Source organism: Parambassis ranga, chromosome 19 (assembly GCF_900634625.1).
Source record: "Parambassis ranga chromosome 19, fParRan2.1, whole genome shotgun sequence".
NCBI lineage: Eukaryota > Metazoa > Chordata > Actinopteri > Ambassidae > Parambassis > Parambassis ranga.
The window spans coordinates 9,771,458-9,786,199 of NC_041039.1; the positions used below are offsets into that span (position 1 = coordinate 9,771,458).

The 14,742-nt window shown below is 42.0% G+C and overlaps 1 protein-coding gene across 1 annotated transcript in view; it reads left to right on the forward strand.

Annotated features, from left to right (window-relative positions):
* Window positions 1-5,220: 5,220 nt before the first annotated feature.
* nrg3b (neuregulin 3b) overlaps window positions 5,221-14,742 on the forward strand; it is a 152,465-nt gene continuing 142,943 nt past the window's right edge. Inside the window, exon 1 of the mRNA XM_028431585.1 lies at window positions 5,221-6,061. Coding sequence (XP_028287386.1) covers window positions 5,221-6,061 — 841 coding nt within the window. The remainder of the gene's footprint in view (window positions 6,062-14,742) is intronic.

Here is a 14,742-nt window from a genome sequence, read left to right on the forward strand (position 1 = left end):
ACACTAATTAAGAAAAATAATTCTTGAGGGTGCATATTATGTGATGACGGTATTCATTTGCTATTTTAATGGATTTGGTGCTCTTATAGAGTTTCTTGGATTCAGCACCCTGGACAGCACCATGTTATATTTTCCCCTTATAGGTGCTGCTGCTGGCTATCTGTTCTTGTTTGAATAAACAGACTAGCATTCAGAAATTTAGCCAACAGTTAGCCTAAGAGACCACTGCTTAAGAGACATTTATTGTCATGAACTATGACAAGGGCTAGGAATAAGAAAGTGGGCTACAGGATGATTAACAGTAGCTCAGCATGCAACATTAATTCCACTTTTTTTTATTACCCATTGTTATCCACTACCGTTCATCAGATATTCTTAAGGTCACAAGAAGACCTTGCTGAACCACGAGTCAACCAAACAAGGATTCAGACCTGACTTTACTTGTTCTCTGTTGTAAGATTGTCACAAAAAGTAAAGTACATTAGAATAAATTGGCTGCTCACTGCTTTCTATGTCAGAAAAGCCTGGACTTAGCATTCAGCAGAAAATCTCTGGCTCCTCTTCAGGAGTGGACAAAGTGCCTAACAAGATCTTCTTGCTGTCCGCTGCAGCAGGTAACCCCTCTCCAAGGTTTGGCTCTGACAAGTAACCCATCTTACATTCAAATGGAGACTTCCCTGTGAACAAGACCTTCAGCATATTTGCAAGTGCATTGATCCCACAAGTGCTGGGATTTCCAAGTGGATGAATTGGATGCAGCCAGGCAGTGCAATGTGGTTTCTTCTGATTAACTCTCCCATATGGTCATTTAACTGAGTGTTGAAGGCCAAGGGGAACAATGCAGCGGCATTTTACAAGAAGAAAGAAACCCCAGAAATTTAGAGAAGAACTAGGGCCCAACAAAGACAGAACACCAAGGGGAAAATGAATCATTCAGGCTGAGGAGAGGCTGTCCCCCACTGACCACCACAGATCTCCCTAGCTGACACAGAGGGAACGGAAGTGGAAGTCCACAGCAATGCAGGACCAACTTATTATTCGTATTGCCTGTTTGTGCTTTGTCAAAGTCTGCTTCCAGGGTTCAGCAGTGACAGGTTGGCATATTATGAAGCAGGATGGCTAAGCCTCTGAACCACTGGTAGAAACTGGTGAACCCCATTAAATACTAATCCTATTTTTCAGAAAAGGATTGGGGACACTGCAAGACTGCAGTCACCTTTTTCTACCTCCATATGCAAAAAGGGGATACAGTGTTGAGAAATAGTGATTGTAGTCTCGGGGGAGTTGGCCCAGTCACCCGTTACTAACGGGTGGCGATCTTCATGCTCCGGAGGAATACTGGTCCAGATAGTTTAAACAACGAGATTCATACAGAAATACCAGGATATGATGAATTTCACACTTTGATCCAGGAGACTGGAGTTCCTGTGACTGATCATTACTTTTTCACATAGTTATGACTTAATGTATGCTTTTCCTTAATTATATTGTTTCCAGGTGCTGGTTAGACAACTAAACTTTGTGGTCAGGTTTGGGAAAAGATTACAGTTTAGGCTAGTTTAGGACATCCCTCTAGGACCAGGTAAAGTAGAATAGCAACAACTTGAAGTGAAGCCTGTGGACATTCATCAAGGGCAGTGGCCTTTATGGCTCCCTCTAGACAGTTGAAGTAAATTCCCTTCTCCTCACTCAGGAATATAGGGTGTTATTGTCACCAGACCGGGACATAGGCTGTATTAAGAAGATTTGGACCAAACCAACTTATTAGAGGAATAAGATATTATAGAGAACACAGCTTGGTGCCTTCACCACCTGTCTCAGCAGAACCACTAGACAAAAGATAATCAAGTGCTGGTGATTGGTTCTGGTACTGGTGCTGTACAACAACAGCCTTTAGTTGGTTTTATGTCAACATTGTGAACTCAGAGAAAGTGTCATTTTAGTGTCCATGAGTTGATCGGTTATTTTTAAATACAGCAGCATGAGCTAAAATATTTGCAAATGTTGAAGTCAAATATAGTTATGATTTTAGCTCTGTGGAGTATTTATACTCCACCAATGCCTTATTCAAAAAAACGAAGAAGTTGTATTCATTTTAAACTGATATTTCAATCCTTTGACTAAATTTCTCTGCTGGAATTCCTTTAGAATTTCCCTCTTAAGAGTCTTCAAATACTTGGGAGGGGGAAAAAGGAGCACAGCAAATTCCTGGGAGGGAAAGGCTGTCGACAGCCTGTCATGTTCAAAGGCTTCTTCAGAGCGGGACAGTACCTCTACTCCTGAAGCAGTAAACAATGCAGTTAGACTCATCATACATATGAGCTGCTAATGAAAAAATGTGATCTATGCAGAAATTTAAATGAGCACGGAGATGTCACAATGCTGCATTTGTGTCAGTCGTTTGGTGTCATTTACAAAAATCAATTGAGAATCCAACCTCAGGGTGATGAAGATTGTTATTGCGAAAACAGTGCTGTCATTTGGGGAATGGAAGAGTTTAAAATGTGTGTCTTTTTTTGTCATGAGCATTAGGCAGTTTAGTCTGCAATGAATGATGTTGTTAGGGATTAAATGTGCAGTTGTGGGTGTTGCAGATGCTTATATATGTCAGGGGGAAAAAAAGGTAGCAGACATTTTTCCTATTCTCTCTTCTGTTTTTATTTCACCCCTTTATCTGACATCGCTCTTTCTGTCTCACTGTCTCACAGAGAATTATTAAAGTATATGTCCACTCACATTTCCCAAATGACAAATGATTTTCTTGAACTCGTCGATTGCTCTGATTTCGCTGTTTAAAAAGAATCAATCACCTTTTAAAAAAGCTGATGGCAGCTGTAAATATGCCTTCACCATACTTATCTCAGAGCAATAGTGCCTGCATTTGTCTTGTGATTTTAGTGCCACTTTGAGAGGACCGAACCAGCCGCCACCACACTTTATTTTAAATAAGCTACATGGTTGACAAGTTATGTTTATTGAGGACAATATAAACAGCAGTGAAGTGCCACTTTTAAGGACAGTGAATGTCCCATGTTATTTCTTCTTCTTCTTGTTTTGTAAGCTCAACACAATGATACCTGGAGAAAGAGTCTTGCTGACTTTCAAGTGACTGAACTGTGTCTCATTTAGAGCACTTAAAATTTCATTCATCAGTTTACACTTTAAAGGGAAACTAATAGTGTAGCAATATGCATTTAGCCTAACCACTGTTTTCAACTATACAGTCATTTGCCTTTGCTGCTTGCACCTGTCTTCTTCTCTCAAGGCCCTAATCAGGACTGATTGCTACAATGCAGGCTATTTATAAGTACAGACCAAATGCCAAATCTGTTTTCTCACCTACATTTGATATCAGCCAGTCGCACTGCCCATAAAAACCTGGCTGGCTGTGCGCCTAAAGCGCCGCTGTCCCTTGCGAACTGTAAAATAAGGGATTCATCTACTGCCCACGGAAGTATCAAGTTGAAGTAGTGCTCTAACTAACTCATAAATTATGAGCCTGCTATTTGGTTTGTTTGCTCGTGTGTGCCGCTGGTGGAAGACATCGGGGTGGCGCCTCCCTCCTCCTCTCATTCTTTACCTCCCTCCCGCCCTCTCCGCTCCCTGGGGTGTGTCTATGGTAGCGCCTTTCCTGTGTGTGTGTGTGTGTGTGTGTGTTGGTGGCGTGCGCTGCTGTTGCTGCCGCCTCCTCCCTGTGCCTCCTCTATCTGCATCTGCTGCAGAGCTTAGCCAACACGCATCTATGCTCTCTCTCTCTCTGTCTCTCTCTTGTTTTTCCCACTACCTTCCTGTTTCCACCCACCAAATTTCCCTTCTTTCTTCTGCTCTTCTGATAAGGGAGTCAGCGCACACCTACAGCTCCTGGGGTCTGAGGGGGGAGAGATGGGGCAGCCACTGTTCGTCACTTTGGAGTATTGAGGACGGCGGTGAATTGGAGGAGAGCGCCGGATGGGATAGGAGCCGTGAAACCCACATCACTCACCGAGGATTGAGCAAGCCTCCCCTCCTCTCCCTCCCCTCCCTTCTCTCACTCTCAGTCTCTCCCTAGTCTGCAGCCTCCAAGAACAGCCGCCGCATCATTTTTTCACAGCAGCAGCCCCCTCCCTCTCTCTCTCTCTCCCCCATCCTCGCTTCTCACCGTCTCCCTGCTTTTGCTGCTTGCAGCACTGTGGGAATGCAGCGAAGGTAAACGTCTTCTTTTTTCCCCGGACCTATCATCACAGTGACGGACTGCAGACAGACAGTTCATTCCGAGAAATCAAGAGTGGGGTGGTCAGCGTTGGGCTTGGACCTGGATCAGGTGGATTTAGCCCGCTCCCCAGGACAGCACCAGCATCATATCACATCAGCCCTGCCTCGTTTCAGTTTCGGTGGCTTTTACCGGCTTGGATTACCGACAGCTGGAGCCATCAAACGGGTGGCCGTTCCTGAGGGCTGAGGCAAAGTTGAGGCAGTCTACGAAAACACTGCAAGTAAAAAAGAGCAAACCCTGCAGAACGCAGGCTGTACAAGGTAAAATGAACTCTAATGAAACCTGAGACAACGGAGCAACAGAAGGACAAACTGTGGTTTGTATTTTAAGGACCGTATGCGGCCGATAATCAACCCATTGAGAGTGGAGAAGGGTGCTGCCATAGCCAGGATTGTTGGTCTACGCACGCACACACGCACATGGATTTACAGCTCCAGTCTGAAGCTCACCACGCACCGGATCGATATCCCTCTCCGTTCGTTTTTGCGACGGCTTTTTAACAAGGGAGTGAAGCAACCTGGGATTTATCATCGCTTCGTTAGCGCTGAACTACAGTGAGGCGCACCCTCGCCTCGCTCTCTCACCTGTCCATAACCTGTGTGCTGGTGTGAAAGTGTGTATATTCTTGTTCATTTCTGTGCGTATGTGTGAGTGTAGGTGTGTGATTGGTTTGTTGTCCGCCAGAGGGAGTGTAGGTTATATTGCTTGTGTATGCATTTGAGAGCTGTGCCAGCTTTTAATTAGTAGTACGTGACTGTGTGTGTATGTATTGTATTGTATGTGCTGTGCTTGTGCACTATGTTTTATGTTTGTGCATGTAGGCGTGTGGATAGGCATTGTGTTGGTATTAACTTAAGATGAGCAGCATTTCTTCTGCACCACATCTCCTTCCTCCTTCATGCAGTTGTATCATTTTGCCACCTGTTTGACCTCCCGAACCCCCTAAGAGACCAAAAGCCTCCTGCAGGATGAGTGAGCGCTGTGGTGCAAGCTCTCTGGCTCCCATGACGCTGGAGGAGCCAGGGGCTGAACAGGCGTCCCCTAGAGCCCCGGGCCCTCTCCGCTGTGGCCCCTGTGCGGTGTGGCCTCGCCAGCAGACCTGGCTGTGTGCTGTGCCTCTGGTCATGGGTTTTGTGGGACTAGGACTCAGTCTCATGCTGCTGAAATGGATTGTGGTGGGGTCTGTCCAAGATTATGTCCCCACTGACTTGGTGGATCCTAAAGGAAGCATTGGACAGGACCCTATATTTCTCTCCAAACCCAGTGCCATGCCCAAGGGGCCAGACATTTCCACCGCCACTACTAATTTAGCTGTTTCTACAACAGCAATGGTGTCGACTACCACGCCACTAGCCGCAGATGGTACTGCCCCGGCTCCAAGAACTCGATCAGGGCCACCAGCAAACCACTCGGCCAATGGCAGCACTGCCAATGGAGATGGAAACCGCGCCCCACACCTTCATAATCGTGTTGGGACCCGCCTTAGCGGGACTGCGGTTACCACTTCTGCTACTCGCTCCACCCGACTCACCCCACCACCCAGTGGTAAGGAGGTCACCCCTCGCACTGTCAGAAAAGGAAGCAGCAGTGCTAATGGACGTAACGGGGCTGCCAACTCAAAGCCTGGACAGACTTCTGCTACCATCACCACTACGGCATCTACCACCACTACAGCTACTGTGAAGACCACAGCTAAGGGTCAGCCCACCACCTCTCAGCCAGCAGCCCCAGTCAAGCCAACATCACGTTGGAATCATGGGCGCCCAGGCAAGGGCCCGGCCACACGCCCACATCACCGCTTCAGAACACGTAAGTTCACTCTTGGGTTTATGGAGATGTATGAGTGAGTGCAGATATGTCAGGTTATCTGTGTGAGTGTTGCAGGAGAGCTCTTTTCTGGGCCTTTATGGCAGTAAGAATGGTGTTTCAGTATAGGAACCAGTTATCATCTATACCCATATGCCTGGATAAAGAAACCCTCCTTTGTCTGATATGCTTTGTTATAAGTCATGGTGTGAGAATATAATTTTTTTTCCTTTTACATCCACATGGAAAGTGGATACTTCAGCAGCTTAGCATTAATCATATTCATTAGCAGAGGCAGATATCAGGGGATATTCTCAGTATTTTCACCCCTCTCGTCTTTATCTTTCACTTGTGCATTAATCCGATATGAATCTTACCTCCGGAGGAGTATTTTTTTCCCTCACAGTGGTTCAAGTACCATTAAAGGCACAGCTCCCTCTAGTTGAATTTATTTTGTCTGTTAGTGTTTGGATGTTAAAGTTGGAATGTGTGCTGTGACCAAGGACACCATATTTGTGTTATGAAAACAAATAACAAGAGCTGGTGAGGTGTCGAAGTGGGAGAAGGGTTAGCTCTCACCTCCTGTCCAGAGGAATCAGATATAGCAAGGCCCCATATCCCATTTAGATGAGAGGATACTGGGAGCAGAATGTTGCAGGTACTGCTTTCACACTGCAGCGAGATACTGAAGGTGTGTGTGTGAGGTGGGGGGGGGGGGTGGAGGGTGACTCTGAGAGGGAAATAGATGGATACAGGGATGAAAAGAAGGTTTCAGAGGACAAGTGGAAATAGACAAGGTAGGTAAATGGGGAAAAAAGAGAAAAAACATTTTGAAAAACAACAAAGTTGAAGGAAGGAAGAGAATGCGGGAAGCATAACAAAGCAGGAAAATGAAGAGTGGGAGCTCTGAGAAGAGGCAGATGGAAAAGGCTAAGTGAGGGAAAGGCTTGAGGGAGATAGAGGGTACAAAGCAGGGGAGTAGTGAATTTTGCATATTTTGCATTGTGAAAACAGGGAAGACTGTGATTATCAATTCCACAAGGGGCATGTTTTTAACATCACACAGATTTTCTTTTTCAGATGTGGGTGGGGCAGGATGTGAGAGTAATCATGTCTGTAGAATCTATTTTTTTCCCCTCTTAACTCATGGCATTGCTGTTGGGGCATTGTGGGATTTAATTGTTGTCTTTGATTTAACTTTTAGCTGGTGATAATCTTTATTTAGTGCATTTTTAGCCTTACATAGCTTCCTGTAAGTGAATTATGAAGTAGTTTCCTGTTCTTGTTTTAGCAGACTGCTCCAGAGGGCAATGACAAAATGTTTGAAAACTGAAACCTTCATTTCTCTACAGTTCTGGTGTGGATCATATGTTTGGACAGCAGTTCCGGTTGATTACATATTATCCTCTCATTTATCCATGGCATCGATTACGCCGACAAACAGTGATCAAATGACGTTTTGTTCTTTACTTTTGGATCGGATATTTTTAGCAAAGCTGGGGTGATTAATAAACTTAATATGTGTTGGGTGCAGTTAGACAACTTTGTTGATTGTGACAGTGGATAGAAATACCTATAGATGTTTCTGGGACTCCTCCTGCAGAACAATCCACTGCTTCAGAGTCAATTACATCACTTGAAAAAGAGCTGCCAAACAGCTGAAAGCTGCCAAAGCAGGCAGCCCCCTTGTGTGAACACCAGGAAGCATCTGTTTGTACTGTATATTATAAAAGGGCACCGCCTTCAGAAGCTAAAGCATACTTAGTAAAGCTGCGCTCCGTTAATAAAAGCTTTCAAATATAAAAGTGATTTTCACTGGAAGTTGATGCTTTTGATAAATCTCTGGCCTACATGTTGACATCATGCACAGTGGGCTGACATTTTGGCCCACTTGTTGTCTTTATCCCTGCATTTCGTAAATATCTGTCAGGCAACAGGTGGCACTTTACGGGCACCGAAACACATCTCTGCAATGCTCAGTCATTTTGCCAATATTTTAATAATCTCCTTGAAAGAAATGTAATCCTTTGTAACTACAACACAGAAAACACAGAATTATGTCATTTAATAATTTAACCTTTTGTATACACGCGGCCCGAGGACGGGACGGTTCATGTTTTCACTGCAATATCTCCGTCTGGGCGCAGCCATTTTGTGCTCTTTGTTGACAACCTACACCTCGTTGGAAAGCCACTTCCCTACTCTATTGATTGACAGCTCGTTTGACCATACAAAAGGATCGAGGGCCTGTCCCTAGCCAAAAGAATCCAATGAGCGACTATATCGAGCGAAGCACCTCCCCCCACTCTTACGCTTGTATTTTCAGCCCATTATATTTGACGCTGAATCTGATGCAATGGACGTATAGCCAATAAGATTTCCGTCACGGGGATGTCCCACATGAAGGGGTTGTGGAAGGAGGGTGGGCTACAGGTCTAAGCGTAAATATAAACAGTGGATGCCGGCTGTCCATGCGTAAATGCGTAATAGTGAGAGTGAGCGTATATCTCCATTCCAGTGGTATTTCCAGTGACCAGAGAGATGGCGAAACGCATGGAAAAGAAGAATTACACTGTTGAAGAAGTTATTGAAGAGTGTACGAGACGGGAAAGCGACTTTTCTGACGAGGATGTGTCGGATGCGCAAAGTTATGTGTCGTCTGTTGACTCGGTGGAGGAGGACATGTTCATTGAAGGAGAAGATATTGTCCATGACAAGTAAGTGTAACTTTTATACATGTTGCAGTTTTATAAATAGAATGTAGATGTTTCAAAGAATTAGTGAATACAGTGTTGTGTCCTTTGTTTTGTTTACCTGTGTGGGGGAGGTGTGCGCTTTTACTATTCCTCCAAAAGTAGTTGTGGAGGACTGATTTGTGAGGTGAACAATGAATACAGCTACAGTTGTTCTGTGAATGAATATCTGATATATACATACAACCATACATACATCTATAGTTATTTTGTTTTATATATATTTTGTGCATTTTTAGGCAAACACTGTGTTCTATTTCATTTACCTGTGTGGGTCCTTTGTTCTGTTTACCTGTGTGGGGGAGGTGTGTGCTTTTACTATTCCTCCAAAAGTAGTTGTGGAGGACTGATTTGTGAGGTGAACAATGAATACAGCTACAGTTGTTCTGTGAATGAATATCTGATATATACATACAACCATACATACATCTATAGTTATTTTGTTTTATATATATTTTTTGCATTTTAGGCAAACACTGTTCTATTTTGTTTACCTGTGTGGTGTGCACTTTTACTATTGATTTGTGAGGTGAACAATGAATGCAGATACAGTTGTTCTGTGAATGAAAACCTTATTTTTTGCATTTTAGGCAAACTGATTCAGATACAGAGTGGGAGCCAAGCACCAGAGCCAGAGCAGCCACCTACTCCCAGTGTACAACATCACAAGCCAGTCTACATCTCTGGTGACAGTAAGACACCCATCAAGCTTTCTAGCTGTGCTTTGTAGCAGCCCGTGACTGTAACAGTGGCATACTGAGAACAACATGTGGCTGTGAAACCTGTGGAATTGTAAACATGTAAACAGTTTGCTGTAAGTAGTTTGGGTATTTGTTTAGATAAAGGTGTTGTTTTTGACCATATCTCTTGTTCTGAGTCTTTTCTTGTGATGCACAATTTCAGTTTCAGTAGAATAATGAGCATTCAATGTGTTTTTGCTTCACTAACATTATTTCAATCATACTAATAGTGAATCTGAATATGGAATGAGGTTCCTCTAAGTGGCACCTTTCATTAGAGCTCTCATTGATGTCTGTATGTTGAAGCATTCCAGAGTTATGCACTTTGGTGCCAAAGTGTCCATTTGGAGACTCCAAATGGCACTTTTTGGAGAGCGCCTGGGAATACCTACAGAAAAACCTGTCCCAAATGGTCATTTCTTGTCCAATTACTATCTACTTTTAACTGGGAATAGGTAAGACTTCAGCCTGTGTCACTATATTGTCATCTAATCAACATCACCATGCTCCAGTTGTCAAGCAGCCTTTTTTTACAAAAAAAATTTAGGCGAGCTACAAAATCTTTTTATTTCTCTGTGTTTAGACTTCTCTCACTGTTAACCATTTGCAATTGCAGTAAATCACACAGCTAAAATAAAAATTTCAGAGTGTTACCTTCACAATGAGACCAAGCTTTTGCACATACTCCTAAGGGCTCACAAACAGCTTGTAGTTTAATTTGGGTATGCCTTTGACAGGCGTTTCATCAACTATTGAGGGTGGTGTTAAAGGGTAATATATCGAGGACAGCAACCAATTTTGTGATCGATACATATATCACACAATAGACCATATAGAAAATTAAATTGTCTCACTGCATTGGATTAGGACATCTCAAACTGCAGTAAATATCAGAGCAGGTGGCTGGATTTGAATGTTTAGCGTGTGTGAAATCGTGTCTTGGTTATGTTATTCTACCATGTGTGCAGTGCTTAGTGTTGACGTTGCTATGGGTCAAAATAATGAAGCACTCTCTTTCACTCTTTATTCATATAGCCTTTGTATGCAGCATTAATGTGCTGTATTATGTGCACACAGTAGAGGTTGAGAATGCAGTATTTTTCCAAAGCCTAGACATATCAAGCTTATTGTAAACTATGTAGAGTTGTGCAATGTAGCATATTTAAAGTGCAATGATACACAGTAAATGTCTTGGCTGATGATGAAATACTGTGTAAAACATGGCTTCAGGTGCAATTTGGGTTTACTAAGTCAAGTGATCTCATTTTATGTTGGGCTGTGTGCTAATGCAGTTATAATGTACAGTCTCGGTTTTCAAGTACTGGATATATGAGGCAGTAACGTGATTTATTTTCCACTCGTTGCTCGTGTTCCTGCATTTTGGTGAAGATCTAAATGAATCTCTAGTGTCCTGGAAGACAGACAGGCTTTGTCCATTGGGGATAATGACATATTTTACCGGCTCCCTTTGTCTTCTCTTCTCCTCTCTCTCAATCTTCCTCTGTGGTTATTGTGTCCGCTGTCATTGTATTCCTCCATCTATTTTTGCTTTGCTTTTGTGCTCTCTGTTATCCTTACATTCGCTCCTCAGCTCACATTCATGAGCATATGGGCATTCTCAGCAAAAAAAATGAAAGAAAGAAAGAAAAAAAAAAACTGGCACACTTGTGAACACAATGTGAGCATGTGGCATGTGTGTGTCCATACTCTGAATCTATCATCTGGTTTTCTTTATTTGAGGATGTTATATATCCGTCTCTACTCTCCGCACACAAGCCCCATTGGCTCAGAAGTAAGGATATAGCAGGCGAATGGAGCAGTGCACAATGGATGCCTGTTGGGAAACCACGGGACGCTGTGTTGGCGCACGGCCCATTCCACTCTCCCCTCGGTTGTAAGAAATCTTCCTCAGTGAAGTGTGCTTGTAATTCCATGCACATCTCACTTGCCTGATTCCAGACGTGTGAAACGCCAGCCGCATTTACATTTTTTTAAAGCAATTCAAGCGTCTGGCTTTGCTTTTCAATACAATCAATGGCTGCTTCCTCTGTTTCGGAAACAACTAAGTCAGTCACCACTTTTATATGTATGTAGGAGTGCCACCTTTTGTGGTATTTTGGAAACATTTTTTTTACCGTGTGAGCCAAAATGCAACTAAACTGACACAGCTACCAAGGCTGCTGTAAATCAGTTGACTGAAACAACAGCTATGAAGTCAAAAATGAATTGTTAGTTAAGTCCTACATATTAAAGCCACTTGTACCGAGGATTTTCTTTGGGGGTTGGACTGTACAATGAGCAGAAGTCTTAAGTTTGTCATCTTTTCTTTACCCTATAAGAGAATTTATCATAAAAGAAAACTATAATGGTGATAAATGGCTGGCTGCTTTTTCTTCCTAATCATGGGAAATGACAGCCAACAGATGGACACATCATTTTCAGTAATAGGCCAGAACAAAATCTCTCCTCTTCTAAATACAAAAGCTTAATAAGAAACCAGTGTCAAAGTGAATTCTGAGGTGGAAACAAAATGCCATATCTGTCTATACAACAGCCCGGCATCATACAGAAGTCCAAAGGCAGTCGGTTACTGTGCTACAGTTTATAGTAAGATGGATAGAAAACAGCGGAAAGCACCGCAGACAATTGTTTTCTCTCATGTCAGAGAAAAACGTATGCTATTCCATGACACGCGACCCTGCACTTTTAGTTTGTTTGTTTTTTTTTCTGGTTATACATGAAGCCTGCACAAAGTACCACTGTAGGGCCGGTGAAGCGTGTAAGGGGGATTAAAAACAAAGATATAAATCCAGTTTGCCTCCCTCTTTCTCTCCAGGGAGGTCAGGCTCAGATTTGTCAGACTGCCTCTGAGGCCCCTCTGTCTCTCCCGAGACATGCTCTGCTTGTTCGTTGAGTCTAGCTCAAGCCAGGCTACTTCTATACAGTGTGTGCAACTGCACCAATTTACTCATATCTTCCTAGTTTGAAGGCCATCTCCTTGTGCCTCTATCATTTTAAGCTAAAGCTTATTAACCCTTATGCACAGTTCGGGACATTTTTGTCCTCTGAGAGTAATTTTTCTGTTTAATTTGGCCACAACTTATCAAATTGAATCACTTTTGCTGAATAAGCTTAATTTTATGTACATTTTATTTGTTAAAATTTTTCATAGGTCAATAATACACTGTGGGCAAATTTTACCCCCTTTCGTGTTGTTTGGGACAAAAACGTCCTCTAACTTTAACAGTTTTATAAATATATCAGATAAATATTTTGTAATATTTTTTTGCATAGACCTTTTAATTAACTTCAATTCTGATCAAAAGTAGTAAAACAGGATTTTAATAGGGTCATTAGATTGTCAACTGTAAAACTCACAAATTTTACCTCCTACCACAGGGTAAACCACCAACAATCAAGAATGCATGATTATGTGGTGCCATGGCTGTGGAGTCCAAAAATGTGGTTATAATGGAAGTCTATGGGACAAAAACGTCCACAACAAACACAAAAGGAGAAAAAATGAAAATCCAGTGCTGTGCAAAAAGTAATAATGAAAAAATAAAAAAGTCAATGTTTGACATGTCCAAGACTGTAATGAAGGTTAAAAAAATCAAGTCCACATTCACCTTTTCTATTAAAAATGAGCCATTTTGTGTGTTTTTTTTTTCCATTTATCGGCACCACCCCTTATGAAATTGGTGATTAAAGGGTTAAAATCCTGGGGGGAAATCATTGTTTTACTACTTTGATCAGAACTGAAGTTAATTAAAAGGTCTATGCATCTATCTGATATATTTTTAAAACTGTTAGTTAGAGGATGTTTTTGTCCCGAACAACACGAAAGGGTAGTGTTTGCGAACACTGCACAAGGGTTAAGGTGCATTTTAGCCCAAACTTTTTTTCTTTGGTCTCATCATGATGCTTCTGTAAGAGATGATACTTTTTAACTCAGACACAGCTATAACACAGTTGTGAGTGCCACTGCAGTACGGCACATTTTAAACAAGCTTAATTATTTAAAATCAGTGTATTCCACAAAAAGACTGGATGTCAGAAATTATTTATATTGACGCTATAGAAGGCATTAGTACACTTGAATATGTTGCAGAACATTGAATTCTTCTGACGCTGTGTTTTCAGGAAAATGTTCTCAAACCATAGTAAGACAAAAAGCTTTGATTGCTTATCGAGCATATATCTTAAATAGATTAGCTCTTGGTTTTCATTCATCAGTTGTGAAAATATTCTTCAATATACTTTGCACTTGCAAATTAATGAAACGTTGCAGCATTCTGCAGTGTTGGCCCTAAACATCTAGCTAGCAGAGACACTTGACACTGATGGGCACCAATTACAAAGCAGAATGCATCAGTGTATTCAGTGGGGTAAGCCTGCAGTCAAATTATCCTGCACAGTAAATGCTTGAAATTTTGTGGGAATTGATCCCATGCCCTTTCCATTTCTGGTGCCGTGCTCTGCCCACTGAACCTCAAAGAATCAATAAGGAAGGGGTAGGGAGAAAGCCTCAAGTAAGAACAGCTGAGAGAGAGAGAGAGGGGTGGGTTGTAATGAAAGAAGCAGGACAGAAGAGGGTGTGTTGGATAAAAAAGAGAAAAAAATGAATATATTTGGGGCAAAGACTGTCAAAAACCATGAGAGCACAGCCCAGAAGTAAGGATCCAGCTGCAAGGTAAAGGCATATAGACATCACAGTTGAATGAATGAGCCTTGGCCAGATATTTTACTTATCTCAGACCACCATTCTACCTGTTCTATTATTATCTCTGATTTTCATGCAGATTGCCTTGAAGGTATTATCCATATTTGAATTTTACAAGTATTTCACTTCAGTCCTGTCACCACAATGTCTGCATGATGTATCTTATACTGAACTGAATCAGCAGGCAATGTAAATCAGTGGAAGATATCATTGTATTATATTATATTTTATGCATGCATTTTATGGCACCATAAATTTGTGCGTGTGTCTGTGGAATATATTGCTATGTTTCAATACAGACTATAAAGAAAGCACACGTTTGCAAGTAGCTACTGTAGGTTAATCATTTAATAATTTAAATAATTAATAAAAGGTAGTTTTTTGTATAATACAAATTGACTTCTCAAGCAAAACTGACATGTAATTAGTTCATGTTTCTATTTTTATATACTAGATTTTTGGTGGCTG